This window comes from Protopterus annectens, chromosome 5.part1, assembly GCF_019279795.1.
Source record: "Protopterus annectens isolate FY-2018-M chromosome 5.part1, PAN1.0, whole genome shotgun sequence".
Lineage (NCBI taxonomy): Eukaryota > Metazoa > Chordata > Ceratodontiformes > Protopteridae > Protopterus > Protopterus annectens.
The window spans coordinates 455,022,131-455,048,607 of record NC_056736.1 but is presented as its reverse complement, the minus strand read 5'-3'; the positions used below and the strand labels follow the sequence as shown (position 1 = coordinate 455,048,607).

The following is a 26,477-nucleotide window of genomic DNA, read 5'->3' as shown; positions in this document are numbered from 1 at the left end:
TTTTTTAATTTTTTTTTCGTGCATGTTTTTATAAGCAATATGTATTGGCTACCTTCTTGGGGGCACCTGACATTTGGGGCAAGAAAAACTGAAGAAAATGGCGTCGGCTGCATTTTATATACCCCTGGCACACTGACGTCAGGAAAGAGGCGACAGCAACCGACGCCGGACCAGGACTTTGGAATTCAGGCCAACTGTGGGTAGCCTGCCAGCAGGATAACCCAAGTGTAATGACTGCAACAGTGAATACACTCTAACATCTACATTTATGGTAGGTACACAACTGTACTTTACTTCACCGGGTGGATTCACTCACTCTGGACAAGGGATCCTTGATTCACCCACATCTGTCAACTCTGTAAATGACCTTGTGGGCGATCAACTATTGATTCCTTTCAGGCACCTGTTTTCTAAGGATGTGCTTCAGGTTTTGCCTGAGGCCATGAAACCCAATACTAGAAAGTCTTACATTTCCAAGTGGAGGAGATTTTCTTTCTGGTGGTAAAGAGGATCCTTTCTTTGTGAATATTCCTGTAGTGCTTTCTTACCTGTGTGAGTTGGGCTTAACAGTGGTCTTTCCTATTCCTCAAAGTCTACTGCTCTGCCTAGTGTGCTTGCTTGCCATTAACTCCCCCCTTAGCGTCCAGGATAGAGGTTAAGCTTTTTCTTAAAGGCATCATACCAGTTCCTCCTCCTTGGGATCTTAACTATGTGTTAGAGAAGCTTACTCAGGCCCCTTTTGAGCCAGCGGCCTCCACTTCCCTAAAGTTTTGCACTTGTAAGATAGTACTCCTAGTCGCCTTAACATCTGCTAGGAGGGTCTCATAAATTCAGGCATTGATGACTTCACCCCCCCCCCCCCTTTTTGGTTTTCACAAGGACAGAGTATCTTTGAGAACTAATCCATCTTTTATGCCTAAAGTGGTGAATGAGCTGTCTCTTAATCAGTCCATCCAGTTGCCTAATTTCTTCTCTTCACCTCAATCCACTAGTGAGAGGATTCTGCGTTCCTTAGATGTACATAGACAGCTCAGATTTTATCTTGACAAAACTAAGGCTACTAGGAAGTCTGATCAACTTTTGTGTCCTTTCATCCTAGAGCTCTGGGTTTACGTGTTTCCAAACAAGCTTACCTCTACATGGATCTCTAAGGCTATTGTAATTTGTTATGATTTTCATGGGAAATCCTTATCTTCCATTAAGGCCTATTCCACCAGATCAGTTGCTTCCTCATTTTGGAAGCCACCCACCTAGTCATCTGATCATACTTTTACAAAGCATTACAAATTGAACACCATCTCCTGGTCCCAGGCAGGATTTGCCAGGTCAGTTCTGCATGGGTTTGTGGAAAATGCTTCTTAGTTGTCCTCTATTCTAACCTTCTCCCTGGGTTCCCTTTGAGCTTTTGCACTCTCCCATATGTAAAGAATACTGCAACATTGAATAGAAGGGCATAGAATAGTAGTGTAAAATCGTACCATAACCATATTTCCTTCTATGTTGCAGTATTCTATCCCACCCACCTTCCCCCCTACAACTTGTTTCCTAGGATGACTACCCTTCAGGCTCCCTCTGGATTTCCCTTCCTCATGGGGCTAACTTATTCTGAAGATTGCACATGCAGACATCCCTTTAATGGACTATGTTATCTGTGCCTTCGTGTGACTTCCCACGTACAGGCAGTGGCCTTAAGTTTTTGTATACAGGCCAGACTTTGGGTCGTTGGGCAGAACCCATATGTAAAGAATACTGCAGTATAGAAAATGATATCTATGGTTATGGTAGGATTTTACACAACTATTCTGTAGCTGTGTAGTGACAGTTGTAGTAACAGCAGTAGTAGTAGTAAAAGATTAACAGTCATTTTGTGGCCTTTATATAGTTATATTGTTGTTAGAAATAGTAGGGTTAGTTAAATCAGAAAGGCGGTATGTAAGGGGTGCATGTTTTAAATCCGACGTATTGTATGGTAGGGCAAAAACTAACAAGCATGTCTTGGACGACTTCCCATATTTACATGTATATGTTGAATGCACCTAGAGGATTAAATGTGAGTGAGGCATCAGTTAATTCGTTTTAAGTCCTCATCTCGGAAACCGGTACAATTGTGTTTCTTTTTGGCGGGTTAATAGTTTATTTTTGAATATAGGGTAGAATATTCCAGTTTGCTAGAACTGTTTCCAAGAAGATTTTTTTCCACTTTTGCCTAGTAGAATTGGGGTCTTTGAATACTGAGAGTGCTGTTAGTGGTATCTCTGAGGAAATAAGGAGATTATTTAACAGACAGTGTGTTGCAGCAGCATTTTTAAAGGTGGATGCAGAAAGGAATACAGAGGCAGGGACAGTAACTTAGTTTGCTTTTTTTGAAGGTAGGACAGTGACAGTCATACCTTGAGAGATTAGTGGATCATAATGTTTTGTTTTTAGCCATTTGCAGAGTTTTACTGTTGGTAGTTGAATTTAATGCAAGCATAAGATGAGCAAGCTCACATCGTGGGATGAGGCTATTTCTAGCCAGTGCTCTCAGGACCTAGAGGTTAGAGACAGAATATCATAGAGCAAGGTTTTAGTTGTGTAGTGATTTTATTTATAATATATTCAGTTTGCAGAGCAAGTAATAGGGATGTCTGTCAGCCCAAAGTATTTGTTCGTACTTAGCTAAATCTTTTAGTGTGCATGTCTGTTACGTTAATTGAAGAGCTTTTCATTTGTCCATAAGAACATACTGGTGGTTTTTAGAGATGGTGATGCATAGTGTGACCTTTTTTGCTGGAAACCACCTATAAATTGCAATTAAAAGTGTTCACAGCCTTTCTGGATAGTGAAGGAGGATGAACCAGAACTATGTAAGAGACTGCTATCCATGTATAAGATTATTGCATTTGAGAGCATTGTGGCATTCATGCTCTTAATGAGAAGCGAAGAGGATTGGACCTAGTACTTAACTGTGCAGGTGTCTGCAGTGAAGTGCCTTGTTCAGAAATGTTTCCCATTTTGGCCATTGAAAGCTGTACATGTGAGGCAGTTTCTCAGTCAGCTGAAAATGTTAATACTTAAGCCAAGAAGGTTGGATTTTTGTAAGAGTATGGAATCAATGGAACACTTGAATGCACTTTCTTTATCTCTGTGAAGATGTACACTGGCGAGGTGGCCTTTGTGTGCTAGTGCCTCCTTTTTTTGTCACCCAAACTGATGGAAGGACACCACAATACAGGTATGCAATTTGGTTTTCATTCCACCAGTGATACTTCTGAGAAATCCTCTGCATCAGACTGGAAGGCCACCTCACTAACTTCTGTTCTCATGGTCAGTGTGACTAGCACTGAGGTAGTAATTCCTCAGGCATCAGTTCTGAATGACAGGACTCTGTTCTAATGCTTGAATCTCAACTCTGAAAATATTCTGTACTCTTGATTTAATCTTGATCAAAACCCTGTGGTGAAGAGCTTTACAGGTAAATTGCAGGAATATCTCAAGAAAACACATGCGGATAACATAAGTTGGGAGACACTAGACATTAACTGATTTCTGTGGTACCAGCACCTGTGTCAGTCATTTGCACATATGGAAGTTCCTTGCTTTCATTAAGGGAAAGAGGCAGCACAGGAAGTGTCAACCAACACGCTCATCTCCCACATGGAAGCATCTGCAGATCTTGTGACTTGATCTATAGGTGTAGAATTAGGTTACTCAGTCAATTCTGTACCTAATAACGAGATCATCCTAAAGTCTAGGAATTGCTGACATTTGCAGTGATATAATACATGATTTTATCTTTGCTTGGAATGTGAATAAGAAGGTCATTGAAGTCATTAAAATCAGAAGCTTTGAGAAGTTAAAAAGTGTTCGTAGTAAGTGATTTCAATACTTGGGCAAGATGAGGAACTATTTTTTAGATGTGTGATCTTGGCCAGGCACTGAACAAATAACTAGTTAATGAGTGAAATGTTCACTTATGCTCAAGTTGCTCACTTGATTTATTTCATGGTTGCAGGAAAGCTGGGAGTGCATCCTTGAAGTCAGCAGATACAAGGCAGATATAATCTTAGATGGGAACGCAGCCCATTATTGATCTTGCATGCACATGCACGTACACATGCATGCGCTGTGCATAGTGTGAGCAATTCAGAAGACTACCATTAAGTTCTGGTACATCTTTGTGACGTGTGAGAGGCCCTAGTGAAAACTCACTAGCACAGGGATGATGTGCAGACTTTGGACAGAACAAATCTTTGCTACAAACCAAACCGGAGAACCAGGGACTGAATGACAGTAGTGCCAACTTCTGCAGCAGGTGTGCTGTCCTCTTGCTTGGAATTTTTATATTTAAATAGTTTTAAGTTGTCATCTACCCCATTGCTTTGTGCCTGAGCTGGAACGTGTGTGGTATGCCTGAAAATAACACGTTAAGTTATGAAGATTCCACAGAAGTGCTACCTTAAGAACCATGCTGATCATCCAGTTACATTTCTTTCATTGATCTTGCATCCTGCCATTTTTCTTTTAGCCAGAATGTGCTGAATGGTCTAGATCTGCCTTAATTGTTATACCTGATGGTGATCCAAATTTTACAAAAGTGATGAGTATAAGATGGTCTCGAGCAGAGTTTCATACTTCACAAGTGGCTTAATTTATGCTCGCATTAGTCATGATGAGGCGATGCAAAGGTATTGTGTATTTGTTTCAGAATTTTTAATCCTACGAATATTTGGGAACACAGTTCTTTCAGCGCATCCTTTTTGTGATATTGTAAACAACTTGCAGGTTTATGAAAAAATTCCCCGAATGTCGAGGCATTAGCACTTCTTTCAGAACTGGATCGGATATAGAGAAACTGATTCTGACCTATACATCTGAAGCAGTATCCATTTTCTTTGTCCAAGTTTGGCTTGTTGCAGATAATATTTTGTAATTTGCATAATTAACCAGACTAATTGTTGCATAGATTACACTGTTTTAGATTCAGAACAGTGTAGCAGAAGGGAAAAAGAATCCAGATTTGTTGATTACATTACATTACACTGGCTAGACAGCACAAGGAATCAGTAAGCCCTTTTAAGGGCATGTGACATTATAACAGCACTCCACTTATGCTTTCATTATCCCTCCTTATTCTCTTTTCCATCTGTACTGTATCTGTCCAACTGCCTCCATGGGTTCTCTCCACCACCTATTTTAATAGTCCATTCCATGTGTCCACAGCCTTTTCCATAAAAAACATACTTCTGTAGATCCTAGTCCAGTCCACTGCTTTTCCTGTTCATGGTGTCCCGTTTCATTCATTGCTGTTTTATCTGACTCCTATAGTGACCCCATGAATGGCATCACCATCCACAGAGTTTACAAGGCAGTTAGGAAATCGAAGTAGATTGACAAGCATTTTGATCCATATTTTCTGCCTTGCCTTAAGCCTCATTCCTCCACCTCCTGAACATTATTCTGCATCTATTGTTCCCACAAGTTCCATTTATTTCTATGTAATTTGCTCCTTCCCTTTTCTAAAAATCCCTCTTCCTGTTCTGTTATTTCTTCATAAATATTCAGCACTTCAAGTACAATTTGTTTAGACTTTTCCATTGTCTAATTGCTTTTTTGGCAGCCAGTAGAATTAAATTTAATAATGTCTTACTATGTCTAGGCAATTCAGATCCTGAATCCCAGCTCAGAAGAATAATTTCCTTAGTTGTAGCCTTGTGCTGACCCAATGTTTCTGATGGAGTACTCTGTAGGGAATTTTTAAAGTCTGCCAACTCATTACACTCCCAGAACATATGTTCCCAGTTACCTCCCAGATAAATTCCTTCAACTTTTTATTATTGTCCACAACCTCTCCTTTGATTGGTAAAAAATAAGTCTGACCCTTACTTAAAAGTAAAGGAACTAAAAACTTTCACTGCTTGCATCTGGCCATCCATATCCATAAGCAAGAGCTTCTGATCTCTCAGTTTTTATATTATCTTTTGTTTACTCTCTCCCCACATATTATTAGCTGCCATAACAGAAGTCTTTTTATTCATACTTCTGAATACTTCCTCTTGTCATGTTCCCGTAAATTTGGGTATTGCTGAACCAATTTGCATGTAGGTACACAGAGCACTGCTATAACCTTGACTTATCTTCATTCATTTTACATCCTGAAAAGACATGAAACTGTATCATATGTTCACTGAGATGTCCTTTTCTGGGGTTATCAGGTAGAAAAGAATGTCTGTAAATAAAACCAGATTTTATCCTTGTATTTATGAGTCCCTTATTTTCTCTGCCAGTGACTCGAAATATAAAGCAAATAAAGAGGGAGGAGGACCCTTCTGCCAAGTTCTTCTGTTCAAACACAACTTTTCAGAGAAGAGCCCTCCCAGTTTAATTCTTGCCTCCGAGCCTTCCTTTATCCTTCTAATTAACCTTATATCAGGGAGTGCAAGTTTCCATTGACCTTGTCACAAAATCCCAGCTTACTCTGTCAGATGCTTTCTTGGCGTCAAGGCCCACCACTAATAGTGGCCTGTTTTTACATTCTGCTTTTCTCGGATAATAGTTTTATTAATGTTGTCAAATGTTTGCCTCTCCAGAAAACTACATTAATTCATGTCTATCAATTGTGGCAACACCTTTGCCATTCTTTTAGCTAGTATAGATAAAAACACTTCATAAGCCGTGGTTTAAAGTTGAAATGGGTCTATATGAAGCTGTCTAATGGGTCTTTGCTCTCTTTAGATAATGCTGCCGCCAGTGCTTTCTTCCAAGATGTTGGTGCTTCCACTCTCTCTTAAATTCTGTTAAGCAAAGTCTTCCAAATCGTTATCACTTTTTCCCTCCTAACTTCCAAAGGAATACCATCTGTTCCTGTTGACTTTCATGAAGATGGATTATACATCACCATTTTTAATCTTGTCTCATTCTGTCTTGACTATTATTTGTTGAGCCATGTGTGCCTCTGACTTTGGCATAATTTTCTATTTGTTCTCCTCCTGCATTTCCACATTTCTTTGGTTTATACACATTTTCATAAAACTTCAGAAATATCCCTAATACCTCTACAGGATCTCTGGTTGCTTTTTGTGTTAGACTCCCTAAGTTTGTCAACACCCCTTTCCACTTTCTGTTGCCTAAGTCATTGTGGTAAATGTTTTTGTGCTCTGGAGTTATCATAAAATTGTTGCTTAACAGCAGTCTTTATAAACTCTGGCATATTATCCAGATAATCCCCTATTTTCATTTTAGCATTCTGTATTTGTGCCTCTTGTTCTGTGAGATTCCCCTTACTCTGCAATACTTTAACCTTTGTCAGGCCTCTAAGTAGTAAACCCTGTTACTTCTTAACCATATTTCTTTCTCTCTTATTTCTACTGTGTTTTTTCTTATATTTCTAAATGGTCTTTAAAATCCATTTGCATTTTATCCCACTCACTAGCTATAACTTCTGAGGATATTATCTTTCCTGATAACTCTCAATTTCCAGTACCCATTCTTTATATTCCTTTCTCTTTAACAAGTAGTTGGGAAAGTCACTGCGTCTCATTTTACTTCATTACTCTGCATTTTGTCATGGTTTTTATCTGTGCATAAAATGTGAAACAGTTATTGGATGTGAGTTGAAGCGTTTAAGTACACTTATTCCTGTGAAATATAGCTGATATAATTTTCATTCATCACTCAACTGATGGGTCTCTGATCGTGCTCTGCTGCTTCAGTAGATTCATGAATCCAATTCTTGAGCTCCTGCCTTACCCATAATGCCCCACCAACCAAACATATCTCAGATCTTGTTTGCCGCCATATCACTGAAACACGGATCTCCTTCTCGAGCCTTAGAGGGAAAATTTTCAATATCCTACAGTTGGCAGTTCTAGTTATAATTTGTATATCTATATCTCTGTTTCAATCTCCTCCCTTGTTCCTATAACTTTTCAAGTTCTGTCCCTCAGGCTATACTACTTTTTCCTATGATTTTGTTTGGTACTCCTTAAGTACCATCACTGGTGCTTTCTTTCCTTACTGTTAATTTTTCTCTTTCTGCCCTTGAGAGGGTATTATAGCTACTGTTATTTTTTCTTTAACTAAATTTTTCTACTTAAAAAAAAAAAAAAAAAAAAAAAAAAAAAAAAAATCCCTATTGCTGTTCTTTATTCCCTGCTATTTCTTTACATTGGCTGATGAGTTTACCAGATTTGAAAACAATGCATCTCCCTTGGGCATAAGATCCCCATTGCAATGCCCACAAGGAATCTGTGTACTATATGGATGTGGCCCATTTAGACACGGAGTGCTCTATTTGTACTGATTTTAATTCCAGGGCCCTTAGTGACAGGAAAAATAAGCTGGTCTTTAAAGGTCTTCTTCCTTTCTATTTGGTAACTGGAGCTCAAACCCCCTCAAAGAAGTCTAAAAAGGGAAAGACTGATTCAATTCCCAGGAATAAGGACTTTAAGAAAATGGCTCTACACTGCTGTACTACATAGGCTCAGTCCCCCAAGTCACCTGCCATTTCAAAAATCTGATCACTGAGGTATTCATCTGTGCCAGTCTTCCTCTTGGCTTCATTCTCCTTTTCTTCGGGAGATATTCCAGGGCACCATCAACCAGCTCCTCCCTTAGGTTCTCCAGGAGCTTGTCTGAAGCAGAAGTGGCTAGGATGATGTTCCTCAAAGCTCCGATCCAGATGGGGGTGATCCCAGCTCCGGTTCCTTTTGCAGCTGTGAGTCTGCCTTCCTCTGAACTAATAATTACATCTCCTCCTAGGATCCGAGAATCCTAAGGATGTCCTCATCTGTTCCAAAGACAGATGGTTCCCTGAGGCACCTGGCTCCGATGATTTCAAGGCCAAAGCATTTGCGCCAACTCCAGGGAGTTGGAGTCAATTCTGACCTTTTCAGAACCATCTCTGCCCGTAGGAGTGCACCGCTGGACAGCTCTGGTCGAACTCCTTTTTCAAGGTGGTGTTCTGGGAGAGTTCAAAGTTCATCGGCACAGGGATCTTAGACTCTGGCGCCATCTGTCTTCTCCTAGACACTCTTACTTTGAGGTAGTGGAGAAAGCTTTCTCTCCACCTAGAGAGAGGACACCTTTGCCCCCTTGGATCGTGTTTCTATTCTACCATCTAGTTTGAGTTTTGAATCTCTCACCTTTGTTCCACTGGGACAGCCTACTCTAGCGAGCCTCTTGGCAGTCTCTAGGGATTTCCCTGCCACTTCCGATACCTCACCAGACACCCCCCCCCCCCGATGAGGTTCCTAGGAAGAGAACATGTAAGAGGAGACACTTTCTCACATAAGACACTGATTTTGATGAAGGGGAAGAGTCCTCCAGATCTCCACCTGATATTTCCTTTACTGAAATACTAGAAATTTTAAAGAGAAAAGGTGGATGGTCTTCTGAACCCCCTTCCCAGGAGGACCGAGCATTTCTGGAGGCCTTCGGGTGTCTCAGCTACGCCTTGAGTGACCCCTTCACCTGATGAGCTAATAGATCTGGTCTCGTGCCATGCATGGAAGGAATCGAATACTGTAGTGCCAGTCACTAAGCAACCTATTAAATCGTTGCCCCCCCCCCCCCGCCACTCCTGAAAGACTGGGCACACTGGAGTAAAAGGGTCCCAGTAGATGCTGTAGTTGTGGCATATCATATCTGTCCTTTCCCCTAATGGAATCTAGGGCCTTGGACAGATTTGGGAAGAGCATCTATGCCTCAGTGACTTTTGCCCTGAGGTTGTTAAAGTACTTGGCACATTTTACCATATTGCAGAGATTTGATAAAGGAGCTCTCCAAATCACTTTCTGGTGCCAGCTCCGTGGAGGACCATAATAAGGTTTCTTCACAACTGGTCACCCTTTAGTACATATCTAATTCGTCCATGAGGTTGATTTCCCGTTCTGCAGAGGGCACTTCAAGGGCTGCAAGTTTGGGCACAGCAGTTAGAAGACATGTCTGGATGCACTTGTGTGATTTTGCAGAGCCCTTCATGTCTTTATTCATCAATACCATATTTGATGGATCTTCTCTGTTTGGTCCAAAAGTAAAGGAAACCTTCCAGAAGAGAGCAGGAGGGAAAGACCTTGTCTGCTCTAGGTATTTGTTTCTCTACCCCTCAGAAACCGTTTTCACGGACTCTGCAGAGAGATAAATGTGGTTTTGTAAATTGCAAGGTCCTTTTCAAGTCTCATGAGGAGATGGTTCTCCCAGAAGCAGAGGGGGGAACCCTTAACAAGAACGCCATCCTCATGGCAGAGTTGGCCCACAAAAACAGGGATTCCTTCTTGGATAAACCCGATCAGTGCTCCCAAAAGGTTGCCCAACTGTTTTTCTCTGGAGACAATCTGGGGATGCTTGTCTCTGCACATAGAAGCTTGGGCAGCCATCACAACAGATTCCCGGTTGCAGAGTATCGTATCCAGAGGCTATTTCATGCCATTTTCTTATTCTCCCCAAAAAAATGAGGAAGGTCCCTGATATTTCACCCACTCAGAGGGATGTGGCAGTTCTAGAAATAAAAGCTGCTAGAAAGTCATCCAAGTAGTACCCCCCCTCCCAACCAGATAAGATCTGAAATTTATTCAGGGTTCTTTTTAGTGCCCCATTGTGGACCTCATCAAATTAAATCAATATGTAAGGTTCTCAAAGTTCCAGATGGTCATGGTTCAATCCATTATATATCTGTTATGAAAGGACTATTGGGTGTGCTCGATAAATTTTCAGGATGCGTAGCACCACATCAAAATGAACAAGTGTGACGGAAGATATCTGCGCTTCCAGTTGGGAGACCATCATTTCTAATTCAGAGCACTGCTCTTTGGTCTCAGCACTGCCCCTTGGTCTCACCACAGCCCCTAGGGTGTTTACCAGATGCATGGCAGTGGGAGCAGTTCACCTTAGACTACTAGGATTCCAGGTGTTTCTGTATCTAGACCACTGGCTCTTGACTGCTCCAATCAGGCATCTGCTTCTACAAGCAAGGCACTATTTGCTCCAGTTGTGGCGCCGTCTAGGCATCACAATTGACTATAACAAATTTCATCTCATTCTTACAAAGAGACTGGAGTTCATAAGTGCTTAATCAGACAGCACAAGAGTACAAACCCTCAGATCCAAGGTAAAAGAAGTGATCTTGCACTCATCCCCACCAGCACAACTGGTTTTACAGTCCTTAGGGTTGAGGGCAGTAGTGATGCCTCTATATCACGTTATTGAAAGTTTACTTAACGGAATCAGTAAAAGTCGAACTTTATTGATCAATTAAGTAAAACATCGAATAACGTAAAAAAAATAAATGGCGTAAGCAGGGGGGCAAGCCTCCCTGCACCCCACACCCTCCACTGCACTACATTGAGGTAAATGGAAATCTCCCCTTACAGAGATTTACATTTACTTGCACGATGTTCTTCAATTTCGATATTGTTGTGCCGACAATATCAGACTCTATATTGTCAGCTTACGACAACATAAAATAAACCCGTAGCGATAGCTCTAGTGCCATTGGTCAGATATATGAAAATTCTACAGTAGGCCCTATCAGTTCAGTGGTATATTCTTAAACAGCCCTAATGCACCCCAGTCAGGATTACACAAGTTTGCAAGGAGCATCTACTGTGGTGGATCCATTCAAATGGAATTTCTCAGGACTATTTTATTTTACCTCTCCCAGTGGCCACGGACTCCTCCTGTTTGGGGTGTGGGGTGTATTTCTTGGTCAGGACAGTCCAAGGTATGTGGTCCCTTCTACAGGCCAGCTTGCATATCAATGTCCTGTTGATGAGAACTGTCCCAATGTTGAAAGACTTCCAAGAGGCTCCCCCTCCCCGGGACAATTGCGATTCAGTCAGACAGTGACTGCGGGTTGGTACATCAACAAACGGGGGATCCAGGTCCTACTCTCTCTGTTGTGAGGCAGTGAGGGTGTGTCAGTGGGCGATCTTATTGGCAATGCATATGCCAGGGGAATGAGAGTGCTTGCAGACAGACTAAGCAGGTCCATTCTGATGCTTCATGAGTGGTCTCTTAATGTCAAAATGCAGAAAGAATTTTTCGTTGATGGGGCCAGCCATGTTGCAGTTTCTTTAATTTCCCCCCCTCAACAAGTGCAACAGGTTCTTTGATCTGATCCCTCCCCTGAGGGAGTGATGCTCTATTATACCATGACCCCCCCAAAACGTGCACGCTGATTGGCCAGCGTGCCCGTTGTAAATCGAGTTATACTAATGGAAAAAGGTCCGGTCGCCCGGACTTTTTTCCATTAGTATAACTCGTTTTTTTAAAACACTGTCTCGCTATGTTAAATGGGTTTAACATAGCAAGACAGCTTTAAAATAAGCAACGGAGATGTCCGTTGCTTATTTTAAAGCTGTCTCGCTATGTTAAACCCATTTAACATAGCAAGACAGTGTTTTAAAAAAAAGCAACGGAGAAAGCAAGATCTCCGTTGCTTTTTTAGTGTCTCGCTATGTTAAATGAGTTTAACATAGCGAGACAGTTTTAAAATAAGCAACGGAGATGTCCGTTGCTTATTTTAAAACTGTCTCGCTATGTTAAACTCATTTAACATAGTGAGACACTAAAAAAAAGCAACGGAGATCTTGCTTTCTCCGTTGCTCTTGCCCACAGCTCTGATGTACTGCGCAGGCATGCAGTACATCAGAACTGCCGCGGATGCCAGACATCTGCGGAAGGGCAGCAAACAGGCATTATACTATGCCATTATTTAAGAAAAGTAATAGTTTCTTTTCTTAAATAATGTCATGGTATAATAGCAATAACCCACTTCTGAGTGTGGGTAATGCTAAATTTACCCACGGTTGGCTTTGTTTGGTCCCTCGGGCTTCGCCCTCGGGACCAAACCACGCCAACCGTGGGTAAATTTAGCATTACCCACACCCAGGCGTGGGTTATTGCTATAATCCACACCCCCAACGGTCTCCTCTGTGCTTATCTACCATTACCTGTACTCCCCAGGTTTTTGCAGAAAGCCTATCAGAGTTCAATAATCCTCACTGTACCTTTTTGGTCTCATCAGATTTGGTTTCCCTTTCTGCGGCCTCATCTTCTGTATCCACCTTGAATACCGGACCCCAGTCCAGATCTCCTGTCTCCTACTATGAGGATTAGTTCATCTGGACATTTCAGGCCTCAAGCTGGCTAGATGGTTTCTCTTAATTCTGGTGATGACTAAACAACTCGGGCTCTATTCCCCTGTTCGACATATCCTTTTTTATCATCTCAAAAGGCTTCCACTAGGAGAGTGTGCAGAAGTAAATGGAAAAGATTTTTGATTTGGACCCTACAAAGAGATTTGGATCCCTTTTCTGCCCCAACTTCCACAGTCCTAGATTTTCTAGCATCCTCTTCCAAGAGGGGGATAGTTTTTGTAGTATCAAAGTTCATCTGGGTGCTGTATCTAATTTTCATTCTGGTGAAAACCACACTGCTTTGGCTTCTAAATTATGAAAAACTTTTCAGAAAGGCACCTTTTTACTTAGGCATCCAGTCAAGGACCCTGTTCCTCCTTGGGACTTGTCTGTTTTATTTCAAAGTTTGACTCAGCCCATTTGAATTCTCCACCAGTTCAGACCTAAAATTTTGATCTTGTATGATCCTTTTCATAGTCGCCATTACATCAGCTAGACTAATGTCTGAACTACAGGCTTTCTTCCATGCCTCCATACCTGATCTTCATAAGGACAGGATGTTTTATGTACTAATCCATCCTTTTTCCCTAATGTGGCTTCTGAGTCTTACATTAATTAGGTCATCAGTCTCCTGGTTTTCTACCCAAAGTTTCCAATAAATGTGAATATATGCTACAGCTCTTAGACGTATATAGGCAACTTCGATTTTATCTTCTTCAGACCAAAGGTTTCAGGTAATCTGACCAATTGTTTCTCCTTTTTGCATAACAGATTGGGCATGGCAGTTTTCAAAGTAACTTTAGCCAAAGCTGACTGATTGTATATCCTTTGCTTATAAACAAGAAACAAGAGTAAAAAGGATTAATCCCGATAAAATCACTGTAGCTAGCAGATCTAGGAGAGAGTCTCCCTGTGGGAAGAATAAGGACACCTTGTTGAGCTTTCCAGTAGTTTATGCAGTTAAGTAGCTAGATGGACGAGTGTTGTTGTTCTTACATTAGAACAGTATATTAGTTCTGTACATTAGCCACTTGGTCTAACGCTTGTACCTTTATCACTCATTACAAGTTGAACTTCTGTTCTAGGAACAGTGCTGCCTTTGGCTCTGCAGTACTCCCAAAATATCCTTCAATGAGGACCACCCAAGGTTCATCTAGCTTGGGGACTCTGTCCCACCAGTTGAGGACAAATGGAATTGAAAACATCAGATATAAAAGTTATTTAACCACCATAATGATGGATCTGTGTTATCTATTTTCATTATTCCCAACTTCCTACCCTCCTAACCCCTTTTCCTTTCTTCCTGGAGGACACCTAAGAGATTTTTCTTGGGAACTCTTTGTTGGAGCTCCAGTTGTATCGCTGCTGTTTCTTTTCTATATATTCTGTATTGAATAAACTATTGTTTATTGGGGCAGCAAACTCAATCTGAGGTATGTTAGGTTGGTGGGGCATTAAGGGTAAGGGAGGAGCTTGAGATTTGGATCTGTGAATCTAGGGAAGCTTCCGTAATGGATCTAAGATCCATTAGTTGAGGAAGAATGAAAATGGATAACACAGATCTATCGTTATGGTGAGGGCATAACTTTTGTTTTTATCCAGTCTAGTCCAGTTATTGTACCTTGGGGAATATATAAATTCTGAGTTCTTGCCACTCAGTTCACATCTTCATTACCAAATATTTTCACAAATTTCCTCAGAAATCTGCTCTATTTTATTATCCCTTGTAGGTACCCCTGATATGTCATCACTATTTCAAGTCAATGTCCACTTCCCACCTGTATGTAATATTCCCTACTGAAAGCTGATGATTCCTGCCAAAATTTTCTTAAGCTCCATAATTGCAGTTTTTGTTGGAATATAAATACAAGCCAGCTTAATCCTCCTTCCTTGCCAGTAACCCTTTACTACCATAGCTCTATGATTGTCTTTTTCCCTCTTTTATCACTATTGGAGCCCCATCTAGCAGTTGTGATAATAATTGCTCCCCTTTTCCTTTGTCCCCAATATTTTTCTGAATATCCATCCTGAAATCCTTTGTCAAATTCACTTCCTCATTTCTTCCCAAGTGAGTCTCCTTCAGCATTTCTGTTTGCATTCTACATTTCTTAACATAATTCAGTTATCTTACCTTTTTGCCAATACCTGCAAGGTAATTTTTGTTTCACAATAATATGGACAAAGTAGCCATTATGATAAAAAGCTATTGTTTCCCCGTGTTACACATGACTATTTCTCGAATGTATATTTACAACTTTTGTTTTACATGCACACACTAGTTTTTGGCAGGTTGATCTTTTATGCGATTATCTCCATCTGAGTCTGTTGGAACACCCTCATCACCTGTTAATGTAGAACATACACGCAAATCTGTGTACATCTTCACAAAATTAAGTTTAACCCTACAGATAGGAACAATTTCCCCAAATTGACAGCTGCATCCAGTGGTATTACCTAACCTAAAATTAGTTACCCGTGCTAAAGCACATGCCACAGCCTATGTCCCCACTAACACTGATTGCAGTCTGTTCTTTACTTACCTCTATTCTCCTCCCAGTTGTGCAAAAGAGTGTATGCTTTCAGAATACATTAACTTTTAACCCTAACCGAAAGCATCTTTAAATAAAACTAAATTATACACTGTTCTGCTATATGCATTAGTGTGTTAGGCTGCTAGCTCTTATTCACTTCTCATAATTATAAACTTTATTTTTCACTGAGCTTCATGTTATTGTACCTTTTAATTTTTGCAATTCCCTCAGCAAAAAATATTCAGAGCTCCCAAGATTAATTGCTTGCACCTACAGACAGCTAGTAACATGTAAAGGTAGTCAGCAAATGAATCGTAAATTAAGCATAGAACAGAATGTACCAACTGTCTTCAGCTGCAAACTGCTTGACTCCTACTGAACATTTGCTAATGGAGAAAATATCAAGCCATCTTCCCAGATGTAAGAATCATTTTTTATGACTTTCATAATTTTGTCTTATTTTTCAAGCTTACTTGTTTATAGTTTAGGCCAAGGGCATTAATCCAGACATTCACCCTTGTAAAAATCAAATATTTTAATTCTACATCTAATCAGTGGACTTTTACACCCCCTACCCCAGCAGTACTAGATTACAGCGTATTAACATTAAACTTGTATTTGTCTAGCCTTTTACTCTTGTACTGTAAAGCTTATATTTATTACAACTAAAAATACTTGTTTACTCTATCTTTAACCCTTGCAATGGTCACTGAAAAATCTCCCCATATTTAAAATACCTGTGACTACACAGTACACAGAACTGCTTTACTATATATAACATGCAGTTTGTCATAGGCTAACACAGAAGGCATCTGGCTAATGATGTTCGCAGATGACTGCAAACTAGGAGCCATAGTCAAGTCCCCAAATGATGTGGACATCCTACAGAAGGGCCTCGCTGAGACAGATGCCTGGTGTCAGAGCCATGGCCTCAAACTCAATACCAAAAAGTGCAGTGTCGTCCCCTTTGGTAAAAACTCTGTACCCATGAAGTACCACATAGGCAGCAATCTACTTAACACTGAATGTGTGTTAAGAGACCTTGGGACCCAGGTGGACAGTAGTCTCTCCTTTGATAGTCACATCGCCACAGTAGTCAGGAAGGCCTTCTACGTCACACACTTCATCATAAAAGGGTTCTCATCCAGGAAAAAAGAGGTCATTGTTCCCCTGTACTCGACACTCAGACCATTATAGAGTACAACACCCCTTTTGGAATGTACCTCAAGACATCTGCAGCAGCTGGAAAGGCCACAGAAGTACCTCACAAAGAGAATTACTGGCCTCAAACAAATGCCCTACACTGACAGTCTCAAAAAAACTCCAGCTTTACTCCTTAGCATATCACCTACTCCGAGGAGATCTCTGCCTAACATATAAAGCTATGTCAAACCCAGAGCTGTTGGACATGCTACACCTAAAGAAATCCCAATCCCTCTGAGCTACACGCTCTGGGGACCTAAACCTTGTCACCACAATAAACAGGATATGCTGGAGAGAGAGATTCCTGTCCCAGAGACTTCCCATACTCTGGAACAGGCTATCCATCTATATTGAGCAAAGTTCTTCATTAGCACTCTTCAAGAAAAATCTTGATGAGTGGATGAGAAATAGGAAATACACCCCGGGGATCACTTCTGTGTCTCTACTCGACAGTGGCACAGGAAAATAACTTTCTTGGGTGGGATAAGCCAGGGAGCCTTGTTGGCTAGGCTTGCGTAGGCCCTTGGGCCAATAGCCTAGTACCTACTTATGAATAAGTACTAACAAAATTTGTACTTTGTTACTTTTTTGTCCTTTTAATGTCCTTTTAATTAGTGACAAAGTGGGGTGTATGCTTTGCAGTCCACTCACAAGTTTAACAAAGTCAGAAGTTCAGTCTTTTTTAGCTACTTGATCTTTCAAACCATATTTCACAAATGTGATTGATGCTTTATAGTCTCCCATTTATTTACTTTTTTCAGTGTTGCTGGTCTTTTCTGTTCATCTCCATCTCCTAACACCAAGTTCACATTCAAGGTACTACTGATTCTTCAAGTCAACTCCTGTGTTTTTTTTTTCTCTCACATGTTTTCCTTTGGAATATTGGACATGGTTTCACTGGCAAAGTCTCTTGAGTTTTATTATCAGCCTGATTGGCATGGGTATCCCTGAGGCAGTGGAGCAACTGCCTCATGTACACTGACAACCTTGTACTCCTAAATCACTCAAATACAGTGAGATGCATCTACACTAAGAATCTGAAATTTTTGCTGTCTCATGCACACAACAGTAACACTAAACAGGTCGTCGGCTCACATACTACACCTCTTGCGAAAACTGTGCACTCAACACACAAAGCATTATATGTGGAGGTACTCACCAGAAACGTACCTAAACAGCAGAGACCTTCCAAACACAAACATGCTATACCTAATACAGCATCTACAGCCCTCACTACACAAAAGCATCAGTGTCTCACCAAATAAACCCCTAAGGCAAAGCACATCTAAACCAATTTTTTTTTGTCAAAGGCGACTCCATTGTGAGAAACAGATGTCCCACTCACCAGGTTTGAAAAGGTTACTGTTGGCTGTTTGGTGCCAGGATCTGTCAGATCACACGCACACTCAAGTCCCTCAACAAGTACCATTATGACTCCATCAGAGTTCATGTTGGTGTGAATGACTTGACGTTCCTCACTGGACTGTATGAAGAGAGAGATGATCGAGCTCTGAATGTGTCTCAGGCAGATATGTCCCTAGCCTTAGGCAGCATTCTACCCTTACCTAGGATGATGCCACAATATAAACAAAAAATGATTGACTTCAACAATTGGCTTAGTTTCTGGTGTCATTTTAAGGGAATGCAGTTCCTGTCAGCCTAAGATGACATGGTTGATCGACCACTCTGCTTTGCCAGTGTTGGTCTTCACCTGTCACCTCTAGGCTTTCTTTTACTGGCTAAGCCACTTGCCTTCCAATAGTGCCTTTTTTTAGGCAAGGTCAGACTCTTATGTTAAAGTGTAGTCTATTTGTCAAAGGTGTGAGGATGTTTCGTCTGCAGTTTCTTCTTGTGAGGAAAAAAATCTGCTTTTAGTAATTTAGTTTCTTCCATTATACAAGTCACTACTCATTGTTTACAGCTTGTGTAACTGTTGATACTGCATCTAGGGCTATGGCCACTGGTACTGTTTTTGAGGAGGTTTGCCTGGTTGTGTTCTCAGAACCTTCCAGGTGATGTAAAAAATGAGATTTTAAATTCCCCCTTTGGACAGAGATTTAGTTTTTGTTTTCTCTGCTATAGAACTTATCAAAAAATGTATAGATGGGGGAAGTTGAAAAAGGGAATCTCTAAGATTTTTCAACCCTCTTTTTCTAAATTTTCTAAGGGATCCTCTAACCCATGATCCAGTTTGGCAAAAAAATAAAATGGACAGTCTTAAAATGCAGGTAAACAGATGTTTAAGAGGAAATAGCAAGGGGGTTCCAAAAGGAAATCAGACCCCCCCCAAAAAAAAAAAAACAACCAAGGATAGTACAACAAGACAGAATGACTGTTGTAGGGACCTTGTTCCTCCCCCTCTCACCCATCCTGGCAGCCTCTTTTCCCTTCCAGAACATTTGAATTTCCACTTCTGTTCTGGTAGTAGTTTCAGACAAATGGAATTTCCATTTCTTCTGGTAGTAGTTTCAGACAATGGGTTCTGAAGATTATCCATCAAGGTTACAAGTGGCAGTGAGAGAAAATCCCTCTTTTTCATTATTAATTTCTCATGCACCAGGTCAGACTCTTTATTTCTCTTGTCCTTCATCACATGCTATCACAGGGAGTGATAGAACCAGTTCCTTCTTCACAGGTTGGGAAAAGTTTTTATTCAAGGATGTTTAGTGCCAGAGGAAGAAAATGATTGGAGACCAGTTCTGGATCTTTCCTAAACTTGTTTATGACAGTGCCCAGTTTCAAAATGTTACTTCAAAACCTGTTACTCTCCTTCCTCATTCAAGCTTCCAGGTAACTCTAGATTTTAAAAGATGGTCATCACTTCCCTGTTCATCCAGACATCGGGCGTTTCTCAAGGATTTTCTGGGTTGGGATCATGTCATTGGTTATCTGACTTAACCCTTTGAAATATCCACTGCACCAAGAGTGTTCACAGAGTGTCTAGCTCCAGTTATAGGTCAGTGCAGATTATGGGGTATCCACATTTTCCATATTTAGATGCCTTTCTTATATTTGCAGATTTTTTCAAATTGTCAGGAATCTCTCACTTGTATGAGAGCTGGCTTACACAAGAGAACATTCAAAAGTCTTTTTTGACTCCCCCACACAGGGTTGTGTTCCTGGGATGTCAGCTAGACTCCTCAGTTCAAAAAGTTTTTTTTCCCACAGGAAAAAAAATAGGTCTGTATATGGATCCATTTCTAAGGTTTTCCACTCTGAGTTTGGTCACGGCAAGAAAGTACTGATCTGAAATATTCATTCAGTTCCTCTGCTTGATTACTTGTTTACTCCCATGCTTTGTCATACCCTCTATGATCCTCTGTCCAGCTCATCTTAATCCATCCCCCCTGAAGTACCAACAACATTGTTTTTGTCATTACATCACAAAGAGATGGATGGATTGTGTGAAAGAAGACCTGTGACAGTCCAGCATGACTGTCCAAGAAGGTAGGAAGTAGTACTAAATCGAGAGATGGCAACAGTTGATGGATACCCCAACACCATGTAGAAAATGGGGGAGAAAGAGTTGATGATGATGATGATGATATTTTTGTCATTATGTTCTTACCAGTTCTGCTATGCTGCAAGTTGTATAGCAGTAAAATCACTCTTCGCTAATGCTGCCTTCCTATGGACATCCCTGATTCCTCCTAACTTGGTTAGGACTGTATCTACAATTCTGTCCCTTCTGGAACCCTCAGTCCATTTGGCTGAACCTTTCATAGTCCAAGAAATATTAACTCGCTGTCTTTCTGCTGCATACAACCTTAAGAGTTTCTCAGTGTGCTGCTGGCATATTCAGAATTCCTAGTGACTATGGCCTTGCTTATCCTTCTTTACTTTGTTCTGCATCAGTGTCTCATCATCCTACCTTGTAGGTGGGGGCTTATACCCTATATTAATCCACCAGGTTTCTCCCTTGCTTATGCCATAACTGGCAGAGAATTTAGCATATGTTCTTGTCAAAGGTAAAAACTTCAAAGACCAATACACGTAAGGTTCAGTTAAGGCATATTTAATACTTGCCGCAAGGAGACAAAAACATGCAAATACAGAGTTTGTCTAACTACTGACAAGAAGTAAGCCATTCGTATACTGTTTTACAAGACATTGCCTTCTAAGGCTGACGTAATCAAATACAACTTCCAGTATTGTTTTACAGCAGATGTTGCTCAAGATTTTCTGCTGACATGACTAGATTTGTGAGAAACTTTTTGAAAAATAACGTGGCCTTGGAGACCACTAGCTAGTTACAGTTTTCTACTGTGCTGCATTACAATTCAAGGTACTCTGCTAATTCAGGCATAAAGCAAACACTGATTATAGTTCATATTCTTCAAGCAGTCTTTGTTCTACTTATCTATTATTTATGCAGCTGTGTATTTTCTCATAGCACAGACAGAGCTACTTGTCTAAGTTTAATAACATTATAGAAACGGTATTGTTCTATTCATTATTTTCCTGGCGAGCAGAAATCATCTGCTTCTCAGTAAATTTCCAAAGGCATAAGCAAAGGTTTTTTTAGCTGTGCTCATCTCATGACAAATACAAGGTCAGAAAGCATTTGCAGTTTATACGGATTTATGCAGTATGAAATAGAATAAATGTGTTAACCCTTTTGGGCTTCTAAATGCACTAATACACATATTAATACATATTTTTCTAACAGTTCTGATCCTGCCCACTTTTGTCTCCTTCTCCTCCTCTCAGTCCATGGATTTAATATTTTTCTTTATGTAATTCACTACACCTCCAGTCTCCACCATTCTTGAACAGATTGTACCTAGGCACCTCCATGCGTCATTCCCTGTTGTCATTTCTCCTACTTCCCTGGTAACCATTACTATTCTCCCCTGCGTCACTGCCTGCAACTCCATCTTCTTTCTCAGATTCTTCACATTACATTGTAATTTTGTTTAGTCAGGCACTGGGGCCTTCCCCTCTCTGCTGTTTCTGCGACATCCCTTCCACATGCTATTTAGTTTTAAGGTATACTGACTGAGATGCAACTTTCCAGACTAGCCTAGAGTACTGCCATCCCTTCTACTGTAAGGAAGAGCCTGTCTCTAGCATAGAGTTGGTGTCTTTGCCAGGTCATACTGCCGGTACCACCTCTTCTCCCTTGTTGAAAGCTACAATTAGTCATCATACTTCCTAATCCTCTCCTCCTGCATTTTGCTGTCTTGAACAGGTAGCAAGCCAGAGACTGCTGCCCTCTTATACTGATGTGTACCAGCTTTAGGACCCTGCCTGCTACCATGTTAACGGTCCCTTCATAACAGGTCATTGGTGCCTTCATGCACCACAGCATGCATTCACCACATGCCGTATCTTAAGTCTACTCATCACAGAGTATACCAAGGTGTATTCTTTAACTTGCATTGTGTTTTGTGAATATGTTCTTGTGTCGTGTGTGTGTGTGTATGTGTATATATATATAAAGTGTGTATGTATGTGAGAATGTATGAATATGTATGTATATATATATATATATATATATATATATATATATATATATATATAAAATATAATATTTTGTGTTTGTTAAAATAAATTTGCATATCTGATTTTTTTTTTTTTTCTTTTTTCCAGGGCCCAATAATCTATGCTCAACTAGATCACTCTGGGATGTCTGGGGCGAACACTGTAGTCAGAAAAGATGCTGTGGTTTATGCTGATATCAAAACATCTTGAGGTGCCTCCTTTCCTATGAAGATAACTCAAAACTGGACAGGAAAAATGACACTAAAAAACCACCCAGCAAGATGTATTGCATTTGGGACTCTACATGTATATCGATTAAATACTGTTTTATTTAGTCATTCACACCATATACCATTGTACATGTTGTGGTGTGTGGAACTACATTTGTTGGCGTCATCTGCAGCATTTAACATTCCTTTTTTACTGGGTGAGGGGAGTGGAAGAATTTGATCTTTTTCAAATTTTAGTTGACTGACCAGAATAAGATGGGTGTACCACCTCTCTTTTTCTTAAAGGATGCATTTGGTGACCTTTGTGGAGGGTCACTGTAGGAGTAAATTGTAACTTCTATTTACTTGTCAGTAGAGCTGAATTACTCCAACCATTTTTCTATACAAGTCATTTTTTTATGTGAAAATTAGTGCTGCTGAGTGGGTACTGGCATTCAGTGATGTAGGCGTCCTGTATAAGTAGCATTTGGCATGCCCCTACTTCATTTATTCCTGCCATTTTAAAGCCATTTAGTCACACCACAAAATTTATTTCACGAGTGCATTGGACTCTGTCACGCGAGCCTTATACAGTTGCCTTACTTTTAACATTGGATCCATGAAGATTTTCATCAGGAGGGCGTATCTTCTTTTCCGTATCAGTTGTGCTTATGGTAGACAGATTACCCATGAAGATTTTCGTATGAAGTCTTTATTTTGTATGGAGCCTGAACATAGTGTAAGAGCTGTTTTTTTACAGCTGTATAATGCTGCATTGCCTTCTCTGAACTGTAAGTTAATTATAGTGATTGCGAAAAATTTCTAAGACAAAATAATAAGTCTGATTCTATTTCTAAGCAGTAAATGAAAGAAGAGGGAGAAATTAGTCATAAGGTTCCAGAAAAGAGGTAGTATCAGGAAGGGTCAAATTGTAAGTCTTTCAGCTCAATTGAAAGATTAGAAGGGTGGCACCTTCAGTGGATCCAATTTTAAAATCGCCAATATCACTCCCAAAAAAACTGAGCAGATCTTATCCTGTTCCCTAGTCCCATAGAAGGTCAAAACTTGGAAACCTGTGCAAGATATTTCAGATCTGATCAACTTTATTATAACAAAACTCTGGAGTGGTGGCCTTAGATTGTACTATCCAACGTAAAGCAGAACTTGTTGCAACATAAGATATAGAAGTTGTTTACCTTCATATTCCATAAAATCATTCAGTTTGCTAACTGTCCTATTTGATCCACTCTTAGCCTCAAGACTTCTTTCAAAGTCTTAGCTCCAGTATTTGCATATTTCAAGAAGCAAAAGGCTAGACCAAAAGTTATGTATGTTTGCTGTTTATCTGTATGTGGAAGCCCAAGTTTCATTCGTTTCTGAAACACTTAGAGGGTGAACACTTTCTCACTACCTTGGAACAAAGAATGGATGCATGCTTTCCTTAAAGCCAAATGTCTACTTACACCAGCTTTGTCAAGACAGCCATGTTTTCTCTGCTTATACAGTTCAGTGTCCATCAACTTATTCAGCTGCCTCTGGATGTTACATTATCACAGCAGCAAAGCAAAAATGTTTAACCTATGTATCTCAACTGCATGAGTGTATTATGCATGGGAATTCTCTGTAGGTGAATGTCTAACCTTCATCCTGGCTTCCAGACCTTTCTGACATCCCCATAGTTGGTCTGATCTTCCTCCCTCCTTCAGCCATGGATGTTGGTCTGATGTATAGTTTAAAAGTAGAAACAACCAAGAGTCGTTTCTGCTGTTCCATTAGCCCATTTAGTTCAGCTGTCAGTGTTTTACCATTACTACACGATTTCAAGAAAATATTTACTGCTTACTTTGGATACTCAGACAAGTACTGCTTCACCAGAATAACTTGTTTAAGAAAATGTGATCAGATTTCCTGTAGAAGGAAAGGAAAAGAATGAATTTTATAAAACAGTATTCAGAGTAGCTACCCTATTTTATTGTCTTGTTAAGGTAAATACTAGAGAGTACTTCAGGGCCCTGCTTGGGTTCATTCAACAAGAGCTTGTAGCTGTATATGTAACCTACTTCAGAAATATTTATTTTCAGGGCGCATTGGAGGCAGCATCTTGAGACCATGTCTGAATATATAAATAACTACAAGCTTAGATGCCTTTGGGATAGTTCAGGTTTTGGCATTGCTGTTCTACAAAGAATCTTGCAAAGGTCAGCTTCTAAGAGATTGTTTTAATACTTGGTGTTTTATTCAACTGTTAGGATTTGTTGCTATTGTAACCATCTCCCACAACAGCAAGTCTTTGAAGGGAGGTCATATTACAGTAGCGTTACCCTCCCTCCTCCCTCCTGTTGATTCATTTTGTTTGTTTCTTATGTGAACAGTATATTGGTCAATGTAGACAGTTCTATATTTATATAGTTTTGTTTACCATAAGCATAGTTCCTGCAGATTTCTTGCTCTGAAGAATTGAAGTAGGCACATGGCAGTGTTATGCAGGAGTCTTGCACCACTGTGCAGCAGTACCCACTTTGGTCAAGACCAGCACTGGCCTTTCCAGTGGAGCAGGACAGCCAAAGAAAAATAGTTGGAGCAGTGCAGCTTCTGTGCTGAATAAACCTACATGTTATTGTTTACTGCTGCACTGGCCTGTCCCCAAAGATCTACTGTGATGGTGAGTACCTCACACAGCTGTACTTTACTGCATCAGTACTATATTGAGGTTTATGGGCCTGACACAAGTGAGAGTTTATTATTATTATTTTTTTTTTTTGTTACCAAAACAAAGCAGTCCTTTACCAGTCAGCTTTGTTGGGTAAGGACACCACTGATGGCATTGTGGTCTTTGCATTTCACAGACTCCAACTGACTTGACTGTGTGCAGCTAATGAAATCCCTATTGCCTTAAGGGCAGTGCTGTGAAATGCATATTGTTAATTTTTAAGCTCTTGGCAGCGGAGTTGTATAATTCATAAGGTGATATATTGTAAAAAGAGCCTAAACTCAAGGCCATAAATAAATGCCATATGAGGAAATGCGCTAACATTGTAAAGGAAAAAAATTGCACTTTGACATAGTATAGGGGCAGGGATGTGTGTAAAGGATTATTTTTTTAACACTTTCGGCATATTTTAAACTATTTTCTGAAATGTTTGTGTGCATGTGTCTTGATTTTTCGTTGCTGGATCATTTGTATGAAAATACAATGTTTACTAGAAGGCAAGTGCCAAATAAAATTTACACTTGTGTTTCATTGTTTTATAGCTATAAAGCAGGACAGATCAAAGTATGTAGATGAAATGCAGCTAAAATCAGTTAATTAGTCTGGATTACTTTAAAAGTAGAGGTGCCCAGCCTTTGAATGCTCTTAGACTACTTGGTTTTTGGGTAAGGTGGAAGCCAAATCTTTACTTCATAACTACAGATTTTTCTTAAATGTATATCCCCTCTTAAACAGTTGCTTGCAAATTTAATGAAATCTTCTTGAACACTGAGAGCACATTTCAGCCTTTGTAACAGAGCTTATCTAGAAATCAAGACTGTGACCTGTTTCAAAGTAACTGACAAAGTCGTGGAAACAAAACTTTTTCTTGAAGCAATATGTGATTTTTTTTATTTTTGTTCATGTATTAACCAGGTAATCCCCCTAGGCACAAGCCCCTCTTTCAAGGGGCAACCAAAACTCACTCGCTGGTAAGATGACTTGCTCAGAGGCACACCATAAACAAATGGAGATTGGGGGATTTAGTGATTCATAAACTTAATCCTCTGCACTAAACTGCCAGGTGGGTTTTACTAGTTGTACAGCCTGCCTTAAAATGTGCTGTGAGGATTTGTTGTACATGCCATAATCTCAGGTGATTCAATGTTCATGAAACCAATCACAGGCATTTAGATTTTGGACAGTATAACACTTGCTTGACTCATTTTTTTTTTTTTTTCTCTGA

The 26,477-nt window shown here is 40.2% G+C and overlaps 1 protein-coding gene across 2 annotated transcripts in view; it reads left to right on the top strand.

The window, feature by feature from the left end:
• MPZL1 (myelin protein zero like 1) overlaps nucleotides 1–25,778 on the top strand; it is a 1,012,702-nt gene extending 986,924 nt beyond the window's left edge. For both annotated transcript variants that reach the window (XM_044073105.1, XM_044073106.1), the window contains one exon: nucleotides 22,442–25,778. In XM_044073105.1, coding sequence (XP_043929040.1) covers nucleotides 22,442–22,543 — 102 coding nt within the window. In that variant the 3' untranslated portion in view covers nucleotides 22,544–25,778. The remainder of the gene's footprint in view (nucleotides 1–22,441) is intronic.
• The last annotated feature ends 699 nt before the right edge of the window (nucleotides 25,779–26,477 follow it).